The 27,231-nt window shown below is 46.1% G+C and overlaps 2 protein-coding genes across 7 annotated transcripts in view; one reads left to right on the top strand and one right to left on the bottom strand.

Annotated features, from left to right (window-relative positions):
• The first annotated feature begins 734 nt into the window (after positions 1 to 734).
• On the top strand, positions 735 to 26,517 carry RAD54L (RAD54 like). 3 transcript variants are annotated; one of them, XM_072724095.1, is made up of 19 exons: positions 761 to 1,531; positions 1,626 to 1,712; positions 2,839 to 2,958; positions 10,412 to 10,472; positions 10,578 to 10,689; positions 11,189 to 11,324; positions 11,771 to 11,840; positions 11,943 to 12,231; positions 12,456 to 12,580; positions 16,186 to 16,336; positions 19,569 to 19,695; positions 20,898 to 20,972; positions 21,116 to 21,246; positions 21,760 to 21,870; positions 22,021 to 22,144; positions 22,496 to 22,574; positions 22,883 to 23,062; positions 25,858 to 26,021; positions 26,114 to 26,517. In XM_072724095.1, exons 6-19 carry the CDS (start codon positions 11,311 to 11,313, stop codon positions 26,322 to 26,324), a joined length of 1,851 nt encoding a protein of 616 aa, XP_072580196.1. In that variant the 5' UTR covers positions 761 to 1,531; positions 1,626 to 1,712; positions 2,839 to 2,958; positions 10,412 to 10,472; positions 10,578 to 10,689; positions 11,189 to 11,310; the 3' UTR covers positions 26,325 to 26,517. The 3 variants fall into 3 exon arrangements, with proteins under 3 accessions (XP_025847699.1, XP_072580196.1, XP_072580197.1); XM_025991914.2 differs by lacking the exon at positions 10,578 to 10,689 and having other exon boundaries at positions 735 to 1,531; XM_072724096.1 differs by lacking the exons at positions 10,578 to 10,689; positions 11,189 to 11,324 and having other exon boundaries at positions 777 to 1,531.
• Positions 26,439 to 27,231, bottom strand: part of LRRC41 (leucine rich repeat containing 41) — an 18,057-nt gene continuing 17,264 nt past the window's right edge. For all 4 annotated transcript variants that reach the window (XM_025991908.2, XM_025991911.2, XM_025991910.2 and 1 more), the window contains exon 10: positions 26,439 to 27,151. In XM_025991908.2, the coding sequence (XP_025847693.1) occupies positions 26,932 to 27,151 (220 nt within the window). In that variant the 3' untranslated portion in view covers positions 26,439 to 26,931. The remainder of the gene's footprint in view (positions 27,152 to 27,231) is intronic.

The following is a 27,231-nucleotide window of genomic DNA, read 5'->3' as shown; positions in this document are numbered from 1 at the left end:
CTCCATCTCTAGACGCTGGGATCACCACCGGAGAGGAAACCGAGTCAGACGCTTAACTCCGCCCCTCCCACCCCATGCGTCCCTAGAAGGTACATTTTATTTATTTTATTTTATTTTATTTTATTTTATTTTATTTTTAAGATTTAATTTATTTATTCAGAGAGACAGAGAAGCAGAGACACAGGCAGAGGGAGAAGCCGGCTCCACGCAGGGAACCCGACGTGGGACTCGATCCCGGGGCCCCAGGGTCACACCCCGGACCGAAGGAGGCGCTAAACCGCTCAGCCACCGGGAATTGCCCGAATGTACATTTTAGATACGAAGAAACTGTAGTTTTGAGACAGTCATTAAGTCTCTGGAATCAGGCTTGATTCCAGGAATCACACTTCCACCAACATGATTTTGCCTAGATAACAAAGGCAGCTTCCTTCAGGAAACCCCAGACCGAAGGATCCTGTTCCCCAAGGGCGCGATCCCTGCAGGAGCGGACCTGGCGGCAGGCAGGCAGCGGCGGAAGGCTCCCACCGCCCTCGGGACGGCGACACCCGAGCCGCAGCACAGTCGCGGGCTCAGCGCGTCGGCAGCGCACTCGCCAGCGGGTCTCCCCGAGCTCCAGCCCCAGCGGACCAGAGGCCACGCCTCCAGCCCGGCCCGACGCAGCCGGCCCCGCCCCGCCCCGTCCGCCCCGCCCACCTCCCCCAACGGCTCGCGCCTCTGCCGGCCCCGCCCACCCCGCCAAGTCCCACCTCCTCGCGGGTCGGTTTAGCCCCTTCGCCGCCGCGGGCCGCGGAGGCCGCAGCACCAGGCCCGCCCCCTTCCCCGGGTCGCGAGCGCCGAACGCATCGAACGCAGCCAATGGGTGTCGCGGCGGCAGCACCGCGGGAGGTTCGATTCACTGGGCCTGGCGGGGCCGCGGAGTCCGGGCGGCTGTTAACGCGCGCTTTAGGGAGAGGAGGGTTCTGGCGGGAGTGCTGGGGCGCGGCCTCCCTGCTGCGGCTCTTCCCGGCTCTCCCCGCTATTCCCCTCCCGGGCGCAGGTTCTCTTACTTGTCCTGCCTGGACCCCTGCTCGGCCTCCCCCAGTCCGGGCCTGGCTTCCGCGCTCCAGACCTGGGACAACCGCTTCAGATTGGCGCCTCGCCCTCCGCAGGCCTCGGGGTTTCACCGGGCCCTCTCCCCGGCCCGTGACTTCTACCCCGCCCCCCAACTGCTCCCTACCGTCGCGACCACTACCCTCGTTCCTCTCCGCCTCTTCCCCGCATCCCAGACTTTTGTTCTCCTTTGCTTGGATACTTCTGGGCCTGCTCTCCCGCCTCAGTAACTGGCGACCGACGCTCACAGCGTGGGCCTGAACTCTGGGCCCTGGCTGGATCCCCTCCACCCGTGCCCCATGCCCCCTCTTTAATCAGCCCGTGCTTTCAGTAATAGAGCAGATCGCTTAAAACCCGCGCTGGTTCTGCGCTCTCAGCTGCTGGGTGCCTTTGACCTTTGGCTGATGGGTACTTGACGTTTCATGCTCCTAAGCCCAGGATGGTAAGTATGGCATAAGGGAGACTGTAGGTAGCCCTGTGTCTGGGTCTAATAGGCTCGGGCTGCAGGTGCTCAGCTTCCGTTTTCCCCTTAACAGAGGAAGAGCTTAGCTCCTAGCCAGCTGGCCAAGAGAAAACCAGAAGGCAGACCTAGTGATGATGAAGACTGGCAGCCTGGGACAGTGGTGAGTACTCTGCCCTCTGGGAGATAGGACAGGGCTGTTTGGGCAGAAAGGAATCCTGGGCTTGGTTTCTGGGGTTTCATGGAATGAGCCTACTCCCCTCTAGAAGCCCCTTTCAGTAAACTTTTACTTAGTGCTTATTCTGTGTCAGGCATTGAACAAAATAAAAAAAAAAATCTTTTGTCTTCAAAGTGTTTACAGAAGCTAATGTAGCCTCAATTTTTCTGGTACAAAGGGATTCCCAAGCAAAAGAACATACTGGGTTGGGCCTTTTGGCTCCCCTGGAAAAAAATGGCTCGCCAGTGGCAACAAACTGGCTGTACTTTTGCTGTGGATTGGGTCCTGTGCTCTGTTCCCTGCTTTTGAGGCTTTTTGGGGCTGGCTGTGCGTAGGACCTATGTAAACATATATCAATAGGATAATGCAGCATATACTTCAGAAAGAAAGAGTAGTTCAAGAAGTAAGGGTTTAGCCACTGGAACTTTGGAGGAAGGGATTAGCTAAGGAAGATCTAGAAGGCAGTTTTGGGCAGGGACTGTATGTGAGAGGTGAAGGGGCTGATGTTTGTTTCAGGTGTGTCCTATAGGATCACTGAAGCTTCAAATACCTTGGCAAGGTGCTACAAGCTTGCTTGATGTTTCTGTGGAGTCTTGCTCTGTAGTTGCACCACTGCTGGTGTGCCGGGGGCAGTGGGGGAGGGTGGGGGGTTCCTCTCCCTGTGAGGAACAAGGCTGCCTCTTGCTACTTATATGGGTCTCAGACTTGAACTTGGGGCAGCACTTGGTGCAGCTGGGTCATAAATGGTGCTGTTTGCTTCTGAAAATGCTTTCAGTGTGAGGGACATCACTACTCCAGTGTGGGCTTACTGGCTTTCTTTATTCACTTTGTCCAGTGCCCCTCTTCAGATTAGACAAGTTCTGTAACCTCATTAACCTCCAGTTTTCTCACCTACTAAATAAATATAATAATAATAAACATCATAAGATTGCTGTGAAGATGATACATGATAATATACATGAAGAGTTTAGCATAGTGCCTGGCATTTAATAAACGTTTTAAATGTTAATTGCCACTGTGGTGAACTCTGTGGTCATCTAGACTTCACTCGTCTTCCCCAATACTCTTCTAGACTCCCAAGAAACGGAAATCCAGCAGTGGGACTCAGAGTCAGGAGTGTTTCCTGTCTCCTTTTCGGAAACCTTTGACTCAACTAACCAATCGACCGCCCTCCTTGGATAGTAGTCAACATGTAAGTCAGAATTGCAGCCTGCTGATGAAGGTGTGCGCCCTATGGAGGCACCTTTCTTGTTTTGTCAAGAGAGGCTTCTACCTCATAGACAGACTTTTTTGGAGGCTTTGGGTCTAACCACAGCCTCAATAACCTGGAAGAGGCCTGACCTTTTCAAAATGTGTGCCTGACTTGGAGTCTCCCTTGTTATTTGGGCACCGGATTCCGGTGGCTCGGATTCCTGAGGACCTGAGGTTATAGGAAAGGGAAGGCCGTGGCAGGGTGTTCCACCCAGGATCCTCATGCCAGCTCAGACTCTCACTCAGCATATGGCTTTAAGAAGTGTCAGAGTCCTACAGCTTTCATGTGTTTCCTCTAGTAAAATAAAAAATGATGTTTACTATGGCAGGTTCTATGCATCATCTTATGTAACTCATGTTTTAAGATGCAGAAGTTGAGTCTCAGAGGGGTTAAGTAATTTGCCCAGAATTACAGAGTAGTCAGATCTGCTTAGCTTCACCAAAGCTTTTTCCACTAAACTTTCTGAGGAGAATGGTATTGAGCTCTGGCACGAAGCTCCAAAACCTTTGGAATTTCTTAGGTGATAGAGCAGTAAAGATGTCTTTTACTATTTATATATAAAACAAAAACAAAAGCAAAACCATTTCAACCACACCTGAGTTTATGTTAATGAGATTTTTTTTTTTTTAAGATTTTATTTATTCATGAGAGACAGAGAGAGAGGCAGAGGGATAAGCTGGTCCCATGCAGGGAGCTGGATGTGGGACTCTATCCAGGTCTCCAGGATCACGCCCTGGACTGAAGGTGGCGCTAAACCGCTGAGCCACCCGGGCTGCCCTGAGATTTCATTTGTAAAGCAACTAACCTTGTGGCTGGTTGCCAGGGAACCAACCTACCAGTGGTTAGTGTTTAATGCCTGTGTAATGAAGCCTCCATAAAACCCCCAAATGATCAAGGTTTGGAGAGCTTTTGAGTTGGTGAACAAGCGCTGGTCCATGTGCCAGGAAGTGGCCGCCCCAGACTCCACAGGAACAGAAACTCTTGTGCTCAGGACTCTTCCAGACCTTGCTCTATGTGTCTCTTCATCTGGCTGTGCATATCCTTTTATAGTCTTTTTGATAAACTGTTAATCTAGCAAGTAAACTTTTCCTGAGTTCTGTGAGCTGCTCTAGAAAATTAATTGAATCCTAGGAGGGGTTGGGACCCTCTGATTTATAGCCTGTTGGTCAAAAGCATAGGGAGCAACCTGGATTTGGAATTGATGTCTGAAGTGGTGGAGGGAGGCATGTGGGACCGAGCTCCTAACTTGTGGGATCTGATGCTGACTCTAGGTAGATAATGTCAGAATTGAGTTAAATTGTAGGACACAGAGGTGGTACTGAATAATTTCTTGTGTGTGGACATCCCACACATCTGGTGTCAAGTGAAGTACTGTGGTAGAGTGGGGGAGACACAGGAGTCTGTTTTTACTTTATAAGGACGTTTTGTTTTTTGTTTTTTTTTTAAAGATTTTATTTATTTATTCATGAGAGACACAAAGAGAGACAGAGACATAGGCAGAAGGAGAAGCAGGGTCTGTGCAGGAAGCCTGACACAGGTCTTGATCCCAGGTCCCCAGGATCACGCCCTGGGCCAAAGGCAGGCGCCAAACCCAGGGATCCCCCTATAAGGACGTTTTGAAGGAAAATGCGAATATGTTGATAGGAATATGTAATGGACGTTAGTTATTTGTACATTCAGGAAACATTTTAAAACATTTTACATAAAACTTGATAAATACAAAGGAATATGTATATAACATGGGAGATATAAAACACAGAATAAACACCTGTGAACCCACCATCCTGCCCTAGAATATCATCAAAGTCATAATCCCCCCCCCCAAAAAAGTCATAATCCCTTTTCCCATTCTGACAGGTAACCACTATCCTGATTTATCTTCATCATCCCTTTTGTGATAGTTGAACTCTATATAATTCACTAAGTGATACATTGTTTAATGTATTAAATGCATTTATGTAGTTAACTATTAAGCTTTTAAAAATGATGTGTATGGGGCACCTGAGTAACTCGGTTCGGCACCAAGAACTTGAGTTCTTGGTTTCAGCTCAGGTCATGATCTCTGGGTCATGGCATCAGGCTCCATGCCAAGCAGATTCTGTTTGAGATTTACGCTCTCCCTTGGCCCCTCCCCTTGCATGCATGCTTTCGTTCTTTCTCAAATCTTAAAACCACAACAAAAAGATGTGTAGTTCCGTGTAAGTATATGACATAAGTGCAAGTGCAGTGTGTTATACAACAGGGTGTCTAACAGTCTGGAAGTTGGTGAAATACCTGAATCTGAGGGATGTGCCAATTAGGTTGAGTCCTCAAAGATGTGAGGAGTCAGCCAGGTAAAAATAGTGGGCAATGTTCTAGCTAGAGGGGACAGCCTGTGTGAAAGCTGTGGAGGAAGGGGCCTGAAAGGCAAAAGTGCCTCAGGCCTACAAAAATCATAAGGTGTAGCCCTGGAGATGAGCACTTAGTCATAAATGTGTTGAGTTTGAAGCCTTGTAGGATAGGATATTTAGGTTTGGGGATGGTTGCAAATATGGGTAGTTGTGGAGCCTAGGAAGGAGGTAGGCACTGGAAATAGATTTGGGGTTGCTAGCATAGAGATGATGGTTGACTCCTCCAAAGTCTTTTGGGGTGTCAGGGTGAGTGAATCAGAGATGCTGAGAGGCAAGCCCTGAAGAACACTGACTTTTAAGGAGGTTAAGTAGACAAAGAAGAGCTTATCAGGGGACTGAGCATGAGGTCCTAGAGAGGCAGAATAGTGGGAAAGCGGTGTCATGGTAGTCAAAGGCAGAGAATATTTGAGAAGAATAACCAGCTTTGTCTAGCCAGATAAGGATAGAAACACGTCCACTGGAATTTAGGTCATGTAGGCCATTGGTGATCTTAGAGTCATTTCAGAGGAGTGGAAGATTAGAAAGGGGAGACAGACAACTCTTTCTAGAAGTTTGAAGGGGAGGAGATAAGAGGTCAAAGGAATCTTTGCTTTTGTTTTTTAAAATTTTATTTTTTAAAGATTTTATTTATTTATTCATAAGACACAGAGAAGCAAAGATATAGGCAGAGGGAGAAGCAGGTTCCCTGTGGGGAGCCCAATGTGGAACTCAATCCCAGGACCCCAGGATAACAACCTGAGCCAAAGGCAGACACTCAACCACTGAGCCACCCAGGCGTCCCAAAATTTATTTATTTTAGAGAGAGAGTGTGTGTGCACAGGGGGAGAGGGACAGAGAATCACAGACTCTCTGCTGAGCATGGAGCTGCATCCCAGGACCCTGAGATCATGACCTGAGCTGAAGTCAAGAGTCGGATGCTTAACCGACTGAGCCACCCAGGGGCCTCAAAGGAATTTTTGTTTATAATTTTTGTTTATGGGGATCCCTGGGTGGCGCAGCGGTTTGGCGCCTGCCTTTGGCCCAGGGCGCGATCCTGGAGACCCGGGATCGAATCCCACATCGGGCTTCCGGTGCATGGAGCCTGCTTCTCCCTCTCCCTGTGTCTCTGCCTCTCTCTCTCTCTCTCTGTGACTATCATAAATAAATAAAAAATTAAAAAAAAAATTTATAATTTTTGTTTATAAGAGTTAAACATGTTTTAAATGCTGTTGAGAAAGACCCAGTAGAGAGGGAGAGGTTGAGATACAGGAGACATGGGGCAGAACTGATAGAGTGAACGTCCAGAAAAGGGAACCTTTGACCTTGGTCGGGAAGGTGGTTGCTCTCCCTCTTCTATCAGAAGGAAAGGAGGCTATGAGTTTTCCATAACTAAAGAAAGTGAGAGCATGCTCTTTCCCATGCCTCTGCCCGTCTTATGAGACCAGATTTCAGGAGGCTGGCCATGGTAAGTCTTGTAGGCTGTGTCCTCATGTTTTTGGCCAGGGATGCTCATTCTGCCACAGTGGTTGCACAAGCTTGTAGTTCAAAGTCTTGCCTTTTTTTTTTTTTTTTTTTTTTAAGTTTTTATTTATTTATTATGAGAGACAGAGAAAGAGAGAGGCAGAGACACAGGCAGAGGGAGAAGCAGGCTCCACGCAGGGAGCCTGATGCGGAACTCGGTCCCGGGCCCCCAGGATCACGCCCTGAGCCGAAGGTAGACGCCAAACCACTGAGCCACCCAGGTGTCCCCAAAGTCTTGCTTTTTAAGTTAAATTCTTGGCTACTCAGAGCCTCAAATCTAGCCTTCTATGTTGACAATTTTGAAAATAATATTTCCATTTTTTGGGGTGCCTGGCTGGCTCAGTCAGTGGAGCATGACAGTCTTGATCTCAGGGGTTATAGGTTCAAGCCCCATGTTGGGAGTAGAGATTACTTAAAAAAAAAAAAAAAAACTTTAAAAAATAATACTTCAGTTTTAGTATTGAAGCCAAATTAGATAGGAATTCTCTTTCCTTTCCTTATTTGTTTGTTTAATTAATTTATTTGAGAGAGCATGCATGCAAGAGCTAGGGGAGGGGCAGAGGGAGAAGGAAAGAAGCAGACTCCCTGCTGAGTGTGGAGCCTGATGATGCAAATGATGCAGTGACAATGCAAAAGATGCAATGCAGTGACTCCAAGACCCTGAGATCACAACCTGAGCTGAAATCAAGAAGCTACACTCAACCAGCAGCCACCCAGGTGCCCCATCCTTTTCCTCTCTTTCGACTTAAGGGTGGCTTTGCGTTAGCATTGTTCATATACAAGCTTCTCATTATCATTGCCATTCATAGTTAGAATAATCACAGTAATTAAAAATAGTCAATATAAGATTTCATCCAGCTGCAAAGAAATAGGCAAACAATTTGGGCCTTTCTTTGACCCCCCCCTCCCCCAATCATGTTATTTAGTGTCACGGTCAGTTCTCCACATTATTTTTCTATCTTCTAGTAGATTGTCAAATATATTAATTATATTTTTCCTATTTAAAGTACACTGAGTTAGTTTCTGGGGGCCTGGGCGGCTCAGTCAGTTAAGTGTCTGCCTTTGACTCATGTCATGGTCCTGGGATTAAGCCCTGCATCGGGCTCCCGACTCAGTAGGGAGCCTGCTTCCCCCTCTCCTTCTAGGCTCATGCTCTCTGTCTCTCTCTTAAATATCTAAAATCTTAAAAAAGTACGCTGAGTTTCTAGAAATTTATAATCTTTGTAGAAATGGGTCAGAATAAAAAGGTACAAAGTTCAGGGCAAGATAGGTTTGCTTTTTCCTTGTTAAACTACCATTTTGCTTGAGGGTAATATTTTTCATTATTTCTTTTTCCAATAATGTATTTACATTAAAACTACCTTTAGGTTTCTGTTCTTATTTTCTCCTTGCTTTCTTGGGTTTCAGCTCTTGTTTTGTAGAGGTTCACAGACCATTGTAATTCCCCAAAGAGCTCAGAGATCTATAGACCAGAAGACCAGAATGTTGATGGGAGCTGTCAGAGTTACCCCAGGAGCTGGTGCTATGGACTCCCCTGCCTGTTCTTCGGCCCCAGCCCCATAGTCCAGTGCTGGTTCCAGGCTGAGGTGCTGGCACAGAGGCTTCTGTAGGCCCTGAGGTAGAGGCAGCAAGGCCACTCTTCTCTACGACCTATGTATGTCTACTTCTTGGCACCCTTGTCCCATTTTTCTTTTGGTGATTTTTTGGCCTTCTATCCTCTTTCTCATGTTCCCTCTCTTGTGCTTTACCATGGCAAGAAGATGCTGACTCTGGGCTGATCCATATGGCTGTACTTAAACAGGTTGGATTAGGAGGCCATACTGCCCACTGGTTAAAGTAAGGGTCCTGGAAACCAGGAAAGTCCTGCACCCGTCATGGCCCTGTGACTGGGGACAGTGACTTAACCACTCAGTCTCAATATGCCCATCTGGTACAGTGGAGATACCAGTAATAATGGGCCTCATAGTGCTGGTAGTGAGGATTCAATGGCAGCCTGAATGTGGGCATCTCTAGTGCTTAGCACTGCACCTGTTATACACTGTTATAGTCATCATGACTGTTGTCATTTTTGCTGTTGTTAATATTATTTAATAATACTACTGTTCCTGTTACTGCTGCTATTTTTTGAAGGTCTAGTTAGTTCCCAAGGAGGCTGATGTAGTAATTAGATGCAATAGGCAGAACTGTTACAACAAAAGAAATGTGATGTATGCCTGGGAAGATGTAGCCCTGTAGGAGAGTGGTTGTATCCAGACATCAGAGTTGTTAGTACTGGGGTTGGGTAAGTGTGGTGCTTTCTTCTTAAGGTGCTGTACCCTAGGGAATAGTTAGTTGTCCTTGCTGGCATGGCCTTTTATAAACAAACGAGTCTAAGCCTTGTGGCTGATGGAAGCTGGGCACTTGCCAGTGGTACTTTGCTGTCCCTGAGTATTTGTAGAATTGTACATAAAGCCTTAAAGATGAAAGCTGTTGTATAAAACCTAATAACCTAATAATGGAGTACATTTCCTTCTGTTCTAGATGCATCTGAGTGAGATGTAATCAAAATACAATGCTCTGAATGTATTACCTTTAAATAGGCATTTTAGGAGGATCCCTGGGTGGCTCGGTGGTTTAGCGCCTGCCTTCGGCCCAGGGTGATCCTGCAGCCCCGGGATCAAGTCCCACATTGGGCTCCCTGCATGGGGCCTGCTTCTTTCTCTGCCTGTCTCTGTCTCTGTCTCTGTCTGTCTCTCTGTCTCTCATGAATAAATAAATAAAAATCTTAAAAAAAAATTTTTTTAAAAATAGGCATTTTATTTAAAAAATTTATTTTTAAGGTTTATTTACTTTAGAGAGAGCAAGAAAGTGTGTGCAAGTAGGAGAGGGGGAGAGGGAGAGGAGGAGAGAGAATTTCTGGCAGACTCTTCACTGAGCACAGAGCCTGATGTGGGGCTTGATCTATGACCCCAAGATCATGGCCTGACTGAAACCAAGAGTCAGATGCTCAACTGACTCAGCCACCCAGGTACCCCTAAATAGGCATTTTAGACTGCATTTGTAAAAATATCCTAGAACATCTCTAATCGGGATCCCTGGGTGGCGCAGCCGTTTAGTGCCTGCCTTTGGCCCAGGGCGCGATCCTGGAGACCTGGGATCGAATCCCACGTCAGGCTCTTGGTGCATGGAGCCTGCTTCTCCCTCTGCCTGTGTCTCTGCCTCTCTCTCTCTCTCTGTGACTATCATAAATAAAAATTTTAAAAAAAGGGATCCCTGGGTGGCGCAGCGGTTTAGCGCCTGCCTTTGGCCCAGGGCGCGATCCTGGAGACCCGGGATCGAATCCCACGTCAGGCTCCCGGTGCATGGAGCCTGCTTCTCCCTCTGCCTGTGTCTCTGCCTCTCTCTCTCTCTCTCTCTCTCTCTCTCTCTCTCTCTCTCTCTCTCTGTGACTATCATAAATAAATGAAAATTTAAAAAAAAAAAAAAAATCTCTAATCAGTCCTGAATCCCTGTTTCTTTTTTAGGAAGCGTTTATTCGAAGCATTTTGTCAAAGCCTTTTAAAATCCCCATTCCAAATTATCAAGGTAAAAATGGAGACTTTTCTGTTTTTTTAATCAATCATGTTTGAATGTATCTGAATAATTTAAAACCTCTGTTTTTGTGAATACATGCTTACCTTGGAATTGAAGATGCCAGCCCAGTGGTGACAGTGTGTGGGGTAACACTCCAGAGGCCTGCATGAAGGCTGTGTTTGATAGCTTCAGCAAGAGCTGCCAGGACTAACTGCCCCTCCTCCTCTTGGTGGGATATGCCAATACTTGGGAAGCTCCTGGGGGCGGGCCCTGGTGGCTGATGGGCCCAGGCTTCATTCAGTCTGAGTGAATTTAGTAGCATCTTGTTTCTGAGGTTGACTGAGGCCTGGTTCCACAGAGTTTTTCCCTGGCCTGTGTAGGATATAGCATAGTGCTAAAATGGGCTGGGGAGGGAGGAGGCCAACTCCTAAGAGTTCTCCATCTTCAAAGGCCTCTTTGAGTTTTAGACCTTTCTAGGATTGATTTGAGATGAACAAGACCTGGCCCTCCAGAAGTTTATAGTTAAATGGGATAAGTAAGATGGGAAAAATGCTAATCTGATGCAGACTAGGATAATAGATAGAGGTGCCCAGCTAGGTTTGGAGAGGTTCTGGAAGAGAGAAGGTCATGTGCAAGCTTAGGAAAGGTTATGTGAAGGATAGGCATTTGAGCTGGGCCTGCTGATCTCTTCAATACAGAGGCTCAGGTGACAGATTGTTGGTTTCTAGGTCCCCTGGGCTTTCGGGCATTGGGCCTCAAAAGGGCTGGGGTCCGCCGGGCCCTCCATGACCCTTTGGAAGAAGGTGCCTTGGTTTTGTACGAGCCTCCCCCACTGAGCGCCCATGACCAGATGAAGCTTGACAAGTATGTACATTGGTATTTCTTGGGCAGGTCTAGTCTTCTGTTAAGTGCACGTACCTGGAAGGGCAGAGGGCATTTTGGTGTGATTTTTTTCCTTGGGACTGGCATGTATTCAGAGTGCTGTCATAACCACTGCACCACCATCCAGAGAGTGGGTTAGGTGGGGAAGGAGAATGTGTAGCAAAGAGTTTGTGGGCATGTTTAGTTGGTGGGTGTTCATCTTCTTGCCAAGCTTGCTCAGGAAAGCTGGAGGGATTGATGACATAGAGAACCCTCTCCTCACTTTCTAACTCCTGGAGCAAAAATTTGCTATGGTATGATTATCAGGCCACAAAAGTCCTCTCTTAGGCAGCTGCCTCTGTGGCCTCTGGGTCAGCAGGATACAACTTCCTGAGGGCGTATCCTTGCACATGTCTGAGCTACATGTTTTCTTTGCTGTGTTTTCTTAGGGAAAAACTCCCTGTCCATGTGGTTGTGGATCCTATTCTCAGTAAGGTCTTGCGGCCTCATCAGAGAGAGGTAAAAGGGACTGGGGGGAAAGAGGTATGGGATGGGAGGCTGCCATCCCTGGGGCAGCACCGGTGTGGGTACCAAAGTGGCCTGAATGCTGTTATTCCCCAGGGAGTAAAGTTCCTGTGGGAGTGTGTCACCAGTCGGCGTATCCCTGGCAGCCACGGCTGCATCATGGCTGATGAGATGGGCCTGGGCAAGACGCTGCAGTGCATCACGTTGATATGGACGCTTTTGCGCCAGAGTCCAGAGTGCAAACCAGAAATTGACAAGGCAGTGGTGGTGTCACCCTCTAGCCTGGTGAAGAACTGGTACAATGAAGTTGGGAAATGGCTTGGAGGGAGGATCCAACCTCTGGCCATTGACGGAGGCTCTAAGGACGAGATAGACCAAAAGCTAGGTATGGAGCCTTAATAGAGTTGGCTGCACTCTTCCATACAACTTGCTCCTTTCTTGTATATATGCTCACTGATGGCCAGCAGGCTGAGGGCAATGAGGGGGATGGAAGAGAATTCCCATGGAAAATAGTGGAGATAGTTATTTCCAGGCAAAATTAAAGAATCGACAAACTCTTTTTCTTTAAGATATTCTAGATTTGTTCCCTTGACATGTTTTCTATTATAGAAGGATTCATGAATCAGCGTGGAGCCCGAGTGCCTTCTCCCATCCTCATCATTTCCTATGAGACTTTCCGCCTTCATGTTGGAGTCCTCCAGAAAGGGAGTGTTGGACTGGTCATATGTGATGAGGTACTTGACTCCCAGCAGTCTGGGTGGTAGGAAAAAGTGTTGAAATGTCCTAAGAGGGATCCCTGGGTGGCGCAGCGGTTTGGCGCCTGCCTTTGGCCCAGGGCGCGATCCTGGAGACCTGGGATCGAATCCCACGTCAGGCTCCCGGTGCATGGAGCCTGCTTCTCCATCTGCCGGTGTCTCTGCCTCTCTCTCTCTCTGTGACTATCTTTTTTTTTTTTTTTTAATTTTTATTTATTTATTATAGTCACAGAGAGAAAGAGAGAGGCAGAGACACAGGCAGAGGGAGAAGCAGGCTCCATGCACCGGGAGCCTGACGTGGGATTCGATCCGGGGTCTCCGGGATCGCGCCCTGGGCCAAAGGCAGGCGCCAAACCGCTGCGCCACCCAGGGATCCCTCTGTGACTATCTTAAATAAATAAAAATTAAAAAAAAAAAAATAAACACAAAATATTTATTAAAAAAAAAAAAAGAAATGTCCTAAGAACTGTCATCTAAGGGCTGTGTCAGTTACTGGGGAATATATGTATGTATGTATGTATGTATATAATATGACATACATATATAGATTTATTTTTAGAATGTTTTTTTTAAAGACGTATGTATTTTTTTATGAGAGAGACACACACAGACATAGGCAGAGGGAGAAGCAGGCTTCTCACAGGGAGCCCAGTGCAGGACTCGATCCCGGATCCCAGGATCACACCCTGAGTTGAAGGCAGATGCTCAAGCACTGAGCCACCCAGGTGTCCATATGTATATATTTTTTAAGGTTCTATTTGTTTGAGAAAGCATGAGTGAGATGATTCAAGGGGAGGAGCAGAGGGAGAGAGAGAGAAACAGATTCCCCTCTGAGCAGGGAACCCGATGCTGGGCTCGATCCCAGAACCCCGAAATCATGATGAAAGCAGATACTCAGCCAACTGAGCCACCCAGGCATCCCAGTCTCTGGGGAATATTAAGGACAGAGCTTGTTGCCTTAGAGGACACAGTGAGAGGGAGAGCCCTTGACGTCAACCTACCAACCAACATGTTTTTTGAGCACAGAGCCAAAACCCAGTGTGGGACTTGAAATCATGACCATGAGATCAAGAAGAGCACATTCCTCTGACTGAACCAGCCAGCCACTCCAGAGAGTTTGGGTTTTAAATCTCTGGGTGATAGTGGAAGGAGGTGGGTCTGAAGTCTGGGTATTCTCATAAGGAGCTGGGATTGGCTTTCCCTTCCACAGAGACCCACAAGGATAATGTGTCAGCTCAGTTCATTTACTGGATTATTTATTTATTTATTTATTTATTTATTTATTTATTTATTTATTTTAAATTTTTTTTATTTATTTATGATAGTCACACAAAGAGAGAGAGAGAGGCAGAGACACAGGCAGAAGGAGAAGCAGGCTTCATGCACCGGGAGCCCGATGTGGGACTCGATCCCAGGTCTCCAGGATCGTACCCTGGGCCAAAGGCAGGCGCCAAACCGCTGCGCCACCCAGGGATCCCCTGGATTATTTATTAAGTGCCTATTATGTGTCAGGTCCTGGGGGTCCCATGATGCCGCCCATCAGGGAGCTTCAGTTTAGGGGGACCCAGTTGTTGACACCTATTTCCCTAGGGTCTTTTGGGTAATTTCCTCACAAGTTTCATTTCCCTCTTGGGCTCCAGATCTGAGCCTTCTCTCCTTCAGGGCTAGTGCTTATAGCCTCTAGTCATTTTTAGTTTTTTAATTTGTTTTGGATGTCTTAAATATTTTTTGAGATGTAATTGACATATAACATTGCATTAGTTTTAGGTATACAACATGCAGTCATTCTTAAAGATTGAAATTCTATGTCTAATTCTACTTTAATAGCAATACTGATTATTCATTCATTCATTCATTTCATTCAACAGACATTTACTGAACAGTTCTCTGTTTGGGGCTCTGTCCTACGCACCAAGTTATATAGAGGCAAATTTGACATGGTTTCTTTTTCTTTTCTTTTCTTTTTTTTTTTTTTTTTTTAAGATTTTATTTATTTATTCATGAGAGACAGAGAGAGGCAGAGACACAGGCAGAGGGAGAAGCAGGCTCCATACAGGGAGCCCGACATGGGACTCGATCCGGGTCTCCAGATTACACTCTGGGCTGAAGGCAGCGCTAAACCGCTGAGCCACCTGGGCCGCCCGACATGGTTTCTGTTTTAAGAAGTTCCTGTCTAGCTGAGGAGATTAAGTATAGTAGAGTATGATTAGTCTCTAGTATATATAGCAGTAGATGAGAGACAGAGTAGTACAAGTGCTTGGAACCACACATACCTGAGTTCAAATCCTAGTTCTGCTATTTACTACCAGTGTGATTTTGGAAAACTGTTCACCTTTCTGACCTTCATTTTCTCTAAAATAGGTATTACAATTCCCACTCATCTGATTGTTATCTGGATTACAGAAGAGAATATAAGGGAAGTGCTTCCTATTAGTACAGTGCCTGGCACTTTGAAAAGATTCAGCAAACAGCTATTATGTACGGAGCACCATAGGAGCGTGGAAGTGGGAGAGACCAACAAGCTGGGGTCATTGAGGAAGGCTTTGCAAAAGAGATGACCTTTGAGGAATTGGCCTGTGGGAGAGAATTCTGGGCAGAGAAATGGCATGGGCAAAGAGACCTAAGGAAATCCAGCATGAAGAGTTACAGCTTCTTGGACTAAGACCAGCTGTGGAGAGTTGTCAGAGAAGTTAGTTGGGGTCTTACTGAGAAATGCTAAAGTATGAGCTTGGACTTGATCCTAGAGACAGGAGGTTCAGTAAAGGGTCTGTGTTTAATTCCATTGTACAAGGCTGACCAGAGGGGGGGGCATGCTGACTTGTTCATTCTTTCATTGGTGATTGCATTTTGAATGCCTTGCTCAGTACAGGCTGAAATGGGGCCTGTGGATGGAAGAGGCACAGACCTGATCTTGCCCATGTGGTTCTTGGGGAAACAGGGAAGATAATAGGGTCCTTTACAACCCTCTTGAAAAAGGCTTAAAAAAGAGAGATAAAACAGTGGTGTATATGAGGGATGGGTGACAGGGAGAATAGGGATTGGGGAACAGCTACAAAAGGAGGCAGGGAGAGGCTCTTTAGGTATATGAGCTGTGGATTCTGCAGGGAGAGGGAAGGAGGAGCCTGGGCCAAGTCCCTTTAGCTCTCACAGCTGAGAGATGGCCTGTAGACCAATCCAGAAGGCATCTGGCTCCGGAGGTTCTGGGCTGGTTGGGCTTATGGGGAGGGAGGATTCCCTGAAAACAGGAGTCTAGAACATGGCAAAATGTCTCTGAAGAGGATAGGCAGCCTGCTAAGGCTCTGGAGGTTGGGGTGGGGAAAAGGAGGGTAGATAATGGAATCTAGGAAATCCTTGCTTTATGGATGTAGCACTGGTGGTCTGGAAGCTAACAGTCTATCTCTTGAACCTGACTTTTCTCCCTAGGCAAGCAGGTAAATTCTCATTCTTGTTGCACTCTACCCAGTTCCCAAGATCCTAGGACCCGTAATGTTTGTGATTCCTCTTTTCCTGTTTACAGAAGACTTTGCTATCATGAGGGATTCCACATCATGCCGAGGCCTAAGTGAAAATTAATTTCCTTGCAGGGACACAGACTTAAGAACTCTGAGAATCAGACTTACCAGGCCCTGGACAGCTTGAACACCAGCCGACGGGTGCTTATCTCTGGGACCCCCATCCAGAATGATCTCCTTGAGTATTTCAGCTTGGTACATTTTGTTAATTCAGGCATTCTGGGTAAGAAACCAGCCTTGTCTGCTACATTGGAAAGGAGCCTTGCTTTGGCCTTGGGAATGTAACTCTAGCTGAAGAGAGAAAGGAGAGAATGTTAGTTATATGTAGGTCACTAGGCACTCTTGTAGGAAGGCTGCTTTTGTCAGGGAGTAATTTAGCCATTGGGGGGGACCTTGGTGCTACTGAACAACTCAACAAGGCCCAGTCCAGTTATTTTTCTACTGCAGAGGTGACAGGGGCTATGCACAGTGTGGTGTGACTATGAGCTGGGGCTGGAAACACTACCCCAGGCATTTTTGCTCATCACAGCCTAGCTGCCTCACAAGAGCGTTGGCCTTAAGGCAGATGGTCTTGGACAGTTTTTGTTTTTGTTTTTTAGCTGCCTTTTAGTGTACAGTTCAGTATCATTTTTTTTAAAGGATTTTATTTATTCATGAGAGACATAGAGAGGCAGAGACACAGGCAGAGGGAGAAGCAGACTCCATGCAGGGAACCTGATGTGGGACTCAATCCTGTGACTCCAGGATCACGCCCTGAGCCCAAGGCAGATGCTTAACCACTGAGCCACCCAGGCGTCCCTCAGTATCATTAAATATGCTTACCTTGTTGTGCAGCCATCACCACCATCCATCTCCAGAACTATTTTTATCTTGAAGAATTGAAATGCTATCCATTAAACAATAACTCCCTTGTCCCTTCCTTTAGCAACCACAGGTAGATAGTTCTTGCACATAAGTATCTGTGGGAGGGTTTGTTCGTGCCACCCCAACTTGCCAGTGCTCAGGAAGAGAACTATACATGAGAACCAGCTAAGCAGCAAGATTTTCATAAAGTTAACACATTGGTGTAACCACTATCAGATCAATTACTGCCACCATCTCTGCAGTAGAGTACCCCCCCCCTTTTTTTAATATTTTATTTACTAATTTAGAGAGAGTGAGCAAGTGAACACAAGTGGGAAGGGGCAGAGGGAGAGGGAGAAAAAGAATTCCAAACAGACTCCATGCCAAATGTGGAGCCCAGTGTGGGGGCTTGATCCCAGTACCCTAAGTTTGTGACCTGAGCCAAAACAAGAGTCAGATTCCCAATCGAGCCACCCAGGTGCTCCTAGCAGCACCCTCTTCTAATTACTGTTCTCTCCTTTTCCCTGGGAAGCACACTCTTCTGACACCTGATTGGTTTTTGCCTATTTTTGACTTTATATAAATGGAGTAATACAGTATATATTCCTTGGCTAAATAATATACAGTATATATTCCTGTTTCTTTTGTTCAACATTATGTTTATGAGATTCATCCATGTTGTTGCTCCTGGCAGTTAATTTTTTTCTTTGTATACTAATCTCTTCTTTTGTTTGTTTTTTGAGAGAGGGGAGCAGAAGGTAGAGGGAGAGAGAATCTTAAGCAGATTTCATGCCCAGCACAAGCCTGATGTGGGTCTCAACCCCACAACCCTGAGATCACCACCTGAGCTGAAATCAAGAGTTGGATACTTAACCCAACTGAGCCACGCACATCCCCTTATACTATTCCATTTTTATGAATATACTAGAATTTTTTTGTCTGTCCTGGTGATGGACAGTTGAGTTTCCAGTTTTTCATTCTTTTGAATAATGTTGCTGTGAACATTCTTGTATGTCTTTACCTGAGCATAATGTACATTTCTTTTGTGTAAATATGCATTCTCTGTCCTGCAAGTGGAATTGCTAGGTCATATGCTATGCATGTGTTCAGCTCTAGTAGTGATTATGCCAGTAGTATAAGAGAATTCCAGTAGCTCTATGTCTGGGGTCAGCAAATTTTTTCTTAAGTGGCTAAATAGTATTTTAGACTTGCAGGCCATACTGTCTACTCAGCGCTGCTACTATGGCAAGAAAGCAGCCGTAGAATGTAAATGAATGGATGTGGTTGTGTTCTAATAAAACTTTATTTAAAGAAACAAATGGCTGGCCCACAGCTATAGTTTGCTGACCTCTGCTCTCTATCATGACCACTATTTATCTGAGAGATTTTTAAAAATTTTAGTCATTTGGTGGGTTTTCGGTGATACCTGATAGCATTTGCCTAATGTTGAATAAATTGAACACCTTTTATTGTATTTATTGGCCACTGGAGATCCTCATTTGTGAGATACCTGACTTTTTTATTCCTGGCCAAAAGAAAACTCAGTACTCAGTAGCAGTCACTGCCTATCTCTCCTTTCCCTCAAACTCTGACAGTCGCCAGTCTGCTCTGTCTCCGTGGACTTGCCTATTCTGACATTTCATATAAATGGACCATACAGTATGTGACCTTTTGCATCTCACTTTTACTTAGTGTATGTGATGTTTCATCCATGTTGTAGCAGGTATCAGTACTTCATTGCACTGGTTCATGCTACTTCATCTCTTACAAGCAGCCTATAGATGGGCTTTAAAAAAAATTCCAGGGCAGCCCTGGTGGTGCAGTGGTTTAGCGCCGCCTGCAGCCTGGGGTGTGATCCTGGAGACCCAGGATCGAGTCCCGCGTCGGGCTCCCTGCATGGAGCCTGCTTCTCCCTCTGCCTGTGTCTCTGCCTCTTCTCTCTCTGTGTGTGTCTCTATGAATAAATAAGTAAAAAATCTTAAAAAAAAAAAAAATCCAGTCTGACAATTGTCTTTTAATTGGATTACCTGGTCCACTTATATTTAATGTAATTAGGTATGTATTTGAATGTTAATCTGTCTCTGAGGCCTTTCAGTCCCCACTTGCTTTACTAGGTCTCTGATCCGTTCAAACAAAATTGCCTGTAATTGTCCACCTTTGTTCTTGACAGGAAAGTGGTCTATAACAAAGTAGTCTGTCATTATTGGCAGTGGGATAATCATTCCTTTTTTACATTCTTTTTTTTTTTTAATTTTTAAAATTTTAATACAGTTCAGATCACTGTGTTAGGTTCATTTCAGCTCTTTGACTGCCAAACCTAGGATTGCTTCAGTTTCTCTGTCTTCTCTTTGTGTGTGATGACCAAGATATAAAGGTATCTGCTCCATCAAACTCTAAACTTCACTTTACTCATATGTTTCTTGATCTTGACAGGTTTGGCATCCTTTGCCTGGCCATGAGCAGCAAGTCCTTGATTTCTTCCATTTTGTGAAACATGCCCCATGGGAGTGCGTGGCTGGCACAGCATGACTACAAGCGAGGAGGGAAAAGAACGAGTCTTCTCTCTTTTTACATTCTTTAATGCTTTAATTTTCCCTTTTCTCTTGTCTTAGGAACTGCCCATGAGTTCAAGAAGCATTTCGAGTTGCCAATTTTGAAGGGTCGAGATGCAGCTGCCAGTGAGGCGGACAGACAGCTAGGCGAAGAGCGGCTGCGGGAGCTCACCAGCATTGTGAATAGGTAATGGCAGGGTGGGGGCTGGGCTAGACAGCAGCACCTTTCTTCAGGACTTTCCCCCAAGTTAGGTCATCAGAATTGCCTACTCAACCATCCAAGTCCAATCTTTTGGGGCCTTGGCCTGTAAGGGCTGGGATTCTAGGGAGTGGGATCTGTGCCCTGATCAGGGTCACTGAATAAATGGAGGTGTCTTGCAGGCCAAGTCCTTGCTTTCTTCCTGGCCTAGGTTCTATAATCTGGTTTGGGGCTGCTTAGCATCATGTTGAGGAAGCTTTTCTCTGATGTTGCTAGATTCCCTGAGCAAAGCTTCCTGTCAGTTGGTCTCAGAGTTAAAGCACCAGCCTTCCCTTCTCAGGCCGCATAGCCTTCTTTGACAGATAGAAATAGATCTGAAGGAGGGATGTGGCTCCGAGACTAAGAAGGCTTTTCCATAGTGTCCACATAATCAAGGGGACAAGTACATCTGGGACTCCTCTGTTGTAGGTAATACACTTGATGGTTTATATCCTGGGGTCCTGTCTCCTCCCCTCCCCCCCAATTTTAGATGGTAGGAAAGAGAATCACTGCGTTCTTAGGAGCTACTCCTTAGGTGTCTAATCCCTGTCCTTCCTAGTCTGCTAGGAGGTATGAACTTAGTTTCTTTGAACCTTGGGCCAAGTGGTATTTGGGCAAATGCAAACAAAAACTCCCCTAAGGATTTAGTGGTTTGCAGCTTGCTTTCCCTGTCTGAGCACCAGACTCAGTGGGAGGTCTTGGCCCTCTCTTGAAGACCAGCTAAACGTTTGAAGAGGAAGACAAAGCGTTGTCAATGTAAGGTAGGTTGTTTGAAAGGGTCTTTGTTCCCATGACTGAGACCCTCATAAAGATTTCTTTGCCAGGGGGATCCCTGGGTAGCTCAGCAGTTTAGTGCCTGCTTTCAGCCCAGGGCATGATCCTGGAGTTCTAAGATCGAGTCCCACATTGGGCTCCCTGCATGGAGCCTGCTTCTCCTTCTGCCTGTGTCTCTGCCTCTCTCTCTCTCTCTCATGAATAAATAAAATCTTAAAAAAAACAAAAAAAAAGATTTCTTTGCCATAGGGCTGGTGGTTCTCTGACATTTGATACTACAAAAGGTAGTCTTTTGGATTCTTTGGGTGGTAGCTTTTATTCCAGTAGTTAATATGGCATTTTTACCAGCCTCTTGTCTTTTTACCCTGTCTTCCTAGGTGTTTGATACGGAGGACATCTGATATCCTTTCTAAATACCTGCCTGTGAAGATTGAGCAGGTGGTTTGTTGTAGGTACTGAACTCAACTGAGGAGGGGGTATAGAGTGAGTGTGTAAAAAAAAGCTCAGCCTTTGAGCCATGGCTGGGCTTTCATGGTGTCTTCAGGGCTGAAGTGTGGTCCATCCTTTCCCACTGACCCAACTGTTCTTTTTTCAGGCTGACACCCCTTCAGACTGAATTATACAAGAGGTTTCTGAAACAGGCCAAGCCAGCAGAAGAGTTGCGTGAGGGCAAGATGACTGTGTCTTCCCTTTCTTCCATTACCTTACTAAAGAAGCTTTGTAATCGTGAGTTGGGTCCATGTTCTGAGGTCCTCTAAGAGTGCGTAAGGAAGGATAGGCTCCTGTATGGTCCAGGCATCTTCCAAATTTGTTTAGAGTCCTCATAAAGGCCACATGTGATTCTAGCCCTTCCCGAGGTATGAACCCTACATTGTGTACTCCGTAAACCACACCCTTTGTTTGGGAAAGTTTACCTTATCCTCTGCCCAACCAACGCTTGGTGTATGTGAGACTCTGTATGCGTATGTGCATGCATACATGTACATAATAAAATGTTAGGAAGAAAATTAGCAAACGTTGCCCTCTCGGTATAGTTCCGTTTTTGTTGGGAGAACACACTAACTAGTGAGCAGGATTGTCCAGATGGAACGGACTGTATCCTGGGATTTGGGCCCAAGCAAGTCTGGGGCTGAGGAAGGTCTGCTGAGTAGGCTTCTAGAGGGGGTTCCCATGAGCATTGAAGTGGAAATTCCAGAAAGCATCATAACTGGCATTTTGTGTTTTGTTTTTGTTTTTCAGATCCAGCTCTAATCTATGACAAGTGTGTGGAAGAGGAGGATGGCTTTGAAGGTGCTTTGGAAATATTCCCCCCTACTTATAGCGCCAAGGCACTAGAGCCCCAGCTGTCAGGTAAGCCAGTCTTTGGGCTCCTTTGGGGGAGGGGTGGGAGATTGTCTCTTTGTGCTAGATGTATCCTTGCCTCAAGGCTTGATATCAAGAGTAAGACTCCTGGGGCACTGGGATGGCCTGTTGAGAACTAATGGTTGCTGACTTCTCCAGGTAAGATGCTAGTCCTTGATTACATTCTGGCAGTGACCCGAAGCCGCAGCAGTGACAAAGTAGTGCTGGTGTCCAATTACACTCAGACATTGGACCTCTTTGAGAAGCTCTGTCGGGCCCGAAGGTAGGAAAGAGCCTAATTGGTTTACTAAAGTGGTGCCTCCCCAACTGTCCTGCTAGGAAGAGTTGGTGTTCTGACTGGTGGATATGGGCCAAGATGTGGGTACGGGAGGAGCTTCCCAGAAAACATCTGTTGTTTTATTTCTGTGATGGTCCCAGTTCCACCTCTAAGCAGAATAGCCCCCTAGTCCTTCAGGTAATCCCAGTGGACAGAGTCCTGGGCCCTAGCTCCCTGCCTGTCCCTTTGGGAGTTTAGGTCCCCAGGCTGTACACAAATAGCCTCAAGCATTGTTCAGTTCCTTTGGTAGCAGGGCTCTGCACCTTCTTGTGTTTTGATCTTTGGATTCCCCTTCAGGTACTTATATGTCCGCTTGGATGGCACAATGTCCATTAAGAAGCGAGCCAAGGTTGTGGAACGCTTTAACAATCCGCTGGTAAATGTACAACCTCTGTTCCCACACTACCAATGCAGTACCATCAGAATCAAGGGGTGATAGAGAAGCTATAAGGGTGCTCTGCTTTAGGGTCTCTTTGATTTTTCCTTTTTTCCCCCTCCTTTTCTGCTGGGTGTGGCAGGGTTAGGTTGGTTGGTGATGGCGGGGTGGGGAAATTAGTAGGCAGACAAATTAGTGGTCCTTACAGCGTAAGAATACAGATGTGTGAGAGAACAGTTGGCTGGGTTGAGTAGGATTCTAGTTCAGGCTGCAAGAGGTGGTTCTTCTCTTGCTTCCTCTCTTTCCAGAGCCCTGATTTTGTCTTCATGCTAAGCAGCAAAGCTGGAGGCTGTGGCCTCAATCTCATCGGGGCTAACCGACTGGTCATGTTTGACCCTGACTGGAACCCAGCCAATGATGAACAAGCCATGGCCCGGGTCTGGCGTGACGGTCAAAAGAAGACCTGCTATATCTATCGCCTGCTGTCTGTAAGGATGGTGACAGTGGTCATAGTAGGGGTGGGTCATGAGATCTTCAGGACCATCTTAGGTTTTTCTCAGTGCCTCTTATTGGCCCCTCTGCCTCTAGCAGTAGCCAGGCTATGGGCTTAGCCAGAGTCCTTTATTCTGTTCTTTCTTCCTCTTTCCACCCCATTTTTTCAAAACCTTACTATGCCGTCTGGACACCTGTTCTATGGTTAACACACCCCTGCATCCTCTTCCCACCTGCTTTCCCTCATACCTGATTTCTGTCTGGCCACTTGGCTTGTAATCTTCTTAAAGTCCCTGTGTCCCATGGGGCTAAGAAGTGGTGTTGGCATTAGCCAAGTGCTGTGTTGTCATTCAGACCATCCACCTATAGTTCTCTTTTAAAGCTCATGTTATCTGACTTCACTACTCTCTTTTCTTCCTTGTTATAGTCCTCTATCCTATGCTGTTTTCCTAATTCATTGATGACTTTGGATGCCAGCCCAGTCTTCATTTTTTTCCCAAATCATCTTGACTTCAAGGACCATGGAGTTATCTAGCACTCTGGCCCTTCATGTTTCTTTGACCTCCTAATACCTCTCATTTAACTACTCCCAAGCCCATACTCTAGAACTTAAATAGTACCAAAACTATACCTAGTACCCAAAACTTTAATAGATATCATTCTATTCTCACTTCCTATCCTTCCAACTTTCTCATACCCATGAGACACACCCATCTCATACCCAGATACACATTTTATCTGCTTCAACCTAATGTGCTTTGTACCCTACCTCCCCCCAGTCTGGCTTGACTTCTCTTTCTGTTTGGCTTGATTCTTACTATATATCCTTTCAGCCACTCTTTCCATAATACCTTCTCCACTTGGATAATTACAGCTGTTCTCAGCTTCTGCACCAGATAAAATGTGCAGGTATAGATCATCACTATTACAAATTCACATGTTCCATTTTGGGCTGGGTTGTATCTTGTTTCTTTCAACAGCCACTTCAAGCCTTCACCACTTGCCTCAAGTTTCTTACCTAACCTTCATTAGGGTCTCTCATTTCTTTTTTGCAGAGACCTTGTCTTCTACTTCACAGAAAATGCAGGCTACCAGGCTTAAATTTTCTAGCCTTTCTTTTGTAAATCTCCACACCTGCTCTTCCCTTCCCATTTCAGAGGAAGATAATTTCCTTCTTTGTTTGAGGCTTATCATTCTAGCCTTGCCTTAGACTGTTTCCCATCCTTTCCTTTCTTAGTTAAATTTTCCTTTATTTCCCCAGGTCTATAAACATGCTCGAGTAGTGCTCACCTTAAAACAGTTTCTTAATCTTCTGTCCAGTTGTAGCCACTACTTTGGGTTACTTTCTATTTCTTCACAGCCACATTTTTCCAGAGCTCACAAACTAACTTCACTTCCTCACGTTCCACTCACTTATCAGACCACTTACGCCATTCAGCCTGCTTTTGAATGTACTGTTGGCTTCCTAATTGCCAAAACAAGGAACTCTTGATATTTTTCCTCTGAGTATCTGACACTATTGACCACCACTAATCTTTAAAATTCTGTTTGCTTTGGAAATTCCACTCTGGTTTTCCTATCTCTGTGATTATATACACTCATTACATTGACAGATCTCTAAATTTTTAGCCTGGATCTCTTACCTGGGTCCTAGACCCACATTTCCATCCCGTGTTGTACATTTCCGCTTGGTGTCTTATGAATACTTTGGATGCATGATGATTAAATTAATTTCCTTTCTGAATTTTTTCATTTAATGACTCTATTATCCAGCCAACCCAAACCTGGGTATCTCCTACTGGACAATTTCTCTGTTTCCTAACAACAAATTACTATTGATTTTTACCTTCTGGAAATTTCTTTAACTTTCCTCTCTGTCCCATACCAACATCACAGCCCTCTCTTACTTGAATACTGCAGCAACTTCCTAATTCTTTTTTTTTTTTTTTAACTTCCTAATTCTTAACCTTTGGTCTTAATCTGTTCTTTACATACTGCTTCTAGAATGAACTTGAGAAAAATTCTGATTTTGCTTTTTGTCACTTACAGGACAAGACCAAGCTCTTTCAGCCTGGCATTCATATTTCTCCAGTATGACCTCTGCTGACTTTCTCAAATCTGACTACATTCCCACTATCCTCTAGACAGGCTCAAGTTCTCAATCCTCTAGTAGGTCATGCTTATTCCTTTGCTCCTGTGTGAGGCCTACCTAGTTTTCCCTTCTCTCTCCCCTTGTAAACCATGTATTCATTTTTAAAAATTGAATTCAAGGATCATTTTTCAAGCTTTCCAACACTTTTTCCCCCTACCATCCCTCTGTGGGCCCTTGGTTATCCTGTATAGGTTTCTATTATTATACAGTTAGCTTAGGTCTCTCCCACTAGCTAGCCTAGGAGGTCAGGAATAGGGATCATCTTTGATTCTTCTTTGTATCCTCGTGCACAGGTCATGGCCTGTGATATGCTAATGATTTTTAGTGAGAGAGAGAGACCTGGGCTTGGTGTGGAGCACTGGTCAAGCTGCTGCAAACCCAGCTCACTCTGAAGGAATTTAGCCAGGCCATGAAACACTCCCATTTGTACAGAAAATATCCTGGGGGAGCTGATATGTACAAGTCATGTTCCCAACAGACAGACTGGGAAAATGGGCTCAGCAGAGCAGATGTGTTGCTATAGGATTTTTAGTTTTATTTCCCCTTCTCTTGGGTGGCTATAGTTTCAAACCCTAGGTTTTCCTGCACCCTGTGTACAGGGATGACTTAGCCATGTGTTTTTGGGTCTCTCCACCCCAGGCAGGAACCATTGAGGAGAAGATCTTTCAGCGCCAGAGCCACAAGAAGGCACTGAGCAGCTGTGTGGTGGATGAAGAGCAGGATGTGGAGCGGCACTTCTCTCTGGGCGAGTTGAAGGAGCTATTTACCCTGGATGAGGCTAGCCTTAGTGACACACATGACAGGTAGGTGGCCCTTACTAGCCATTACCTCTGAACTCCCTGCACAGCATAGAGATGGGCTCTGTAGTTACCACGACTCTGTCCTCTGCCCCTAGGTTGCGCTGCCGCCGCTGTGTCAACAACCACCAGGTCCGGCCACCCCCTGATGGTGCTGACTGTACTTCAGACCTGGCTCAGTGGAATCATAACACTGATAAGCGGGGGCTCAAGGATGAGGTACTCCAGGCTGCCTGGGATGCTGCCTCCACTGCCATCACATTCGTCTTCCACCAGCGTTCCCATGAGGAGCAGCGGGGCCTCTGCTGATAACCAGCTGGTCTGGGTGTAGCAGTCAGAGGAAAGAGACAGGGAAAAGGGGCTCCTTGCCCTATAGGACCCTACTGAATTTTGTTTTCTGGGACAAAAATCATCAAGGATGCATGATGTTTGCCCAAAGTTTATTTTATAAGAAAACCTTTTTTGGTTAAAAAAAAAGAAAGGAATAAAGGTATGAAAGGGACTGAGGCCTGGGAGCAGCATGGTAAGCCCAGTGGAGAAGAGGCCTGGTAATGGACACTCCTAAACTTCTCTAAAGCCTGGGTACCTGCTTGAGGAGGCAAAACAGGAACCTCAGGCAGGGGGAGGGGAGCTGTCCCCAGTGACTGATGAGCACTGTAACCTGGCCCAGGTTCCCAGAGTACTGGGGTAAGGGGCCCAAAGGCTCTACGCTCAGTTGTGGAAATGCCTTTGCTGAGTCCCATCAAGGCCTCCAGGACCTCAGTGCAAGGGAAGAAGGAAAAAAGAGAAAAAAAGGTGGCAGAAAGAGAAAGACAGAACTGGTGTTTGGGAGTTCTGGGCAGCCCATGTCACAACCCATGTCTCAGCCCCTGCAAGCTGATGGTACTGAGCATGGGCCTGTGAAGCATGGGCCCCATCACATAGTGCTGACATAATCTGCGAAGGCCTGGGATGAGTCCCACGAGTCGCTAACCACGTGGCAAGTGGCCCGGAGCCGCCGAATGGCTTCCCTGGCTGTGACTGCATCCTGGTCCAGCCAGTTCTGGAAGAGGCGCAGGTGACCAAAGGCTCCACGGCCCCAGCGCTCCAGCCGCTTGGCGAACTCCAGAAGGCCATCTGGCTTGATGCAGTTGGAACTGGTAGGGATGAGATGGATTAGACACACCTAGGAAATAATTAATCCCTAGTCTATATCCCTGCAGTTCCATCCCTTGTC

Source organism: Vulpes vulpes, chromosome 10 (assembly GCF_048418805.1).
Source record: "Vulpes vulpes isolate BD-2025 chromosome 10, VulVul3, whole genome shotgun sequence".
NCBI lineage: Eukaryota > Metazoa > Chordata > Mammalia > Carnivora > Canidae > Vulpes > Vulpes vulpes.
The sequence above is the reverse complement of the archived record's forward strand: the minus strand, read 5'-3'. Positions and strand labels throughout refer to the sequence as shown.

Coding starts and splice junctions, on each gene's coding strand:
- RAD54L (XM_025991914.2), top strand. Junction 2,959..10,411: donor CCTTGGATAGTAGTCAACAT/GTAAGTCAGAAT, acceptor TTTCTTTTTTAG/GAAGCGTTTATTCGAAGCAT. Junction 23,063..25,857: donor ATATCTATCGCCTGCTGTCT/GTAAGGATGGTG, acceptor TCTCCACCCCAG/GCAGGAACCATTGAGGAGAA.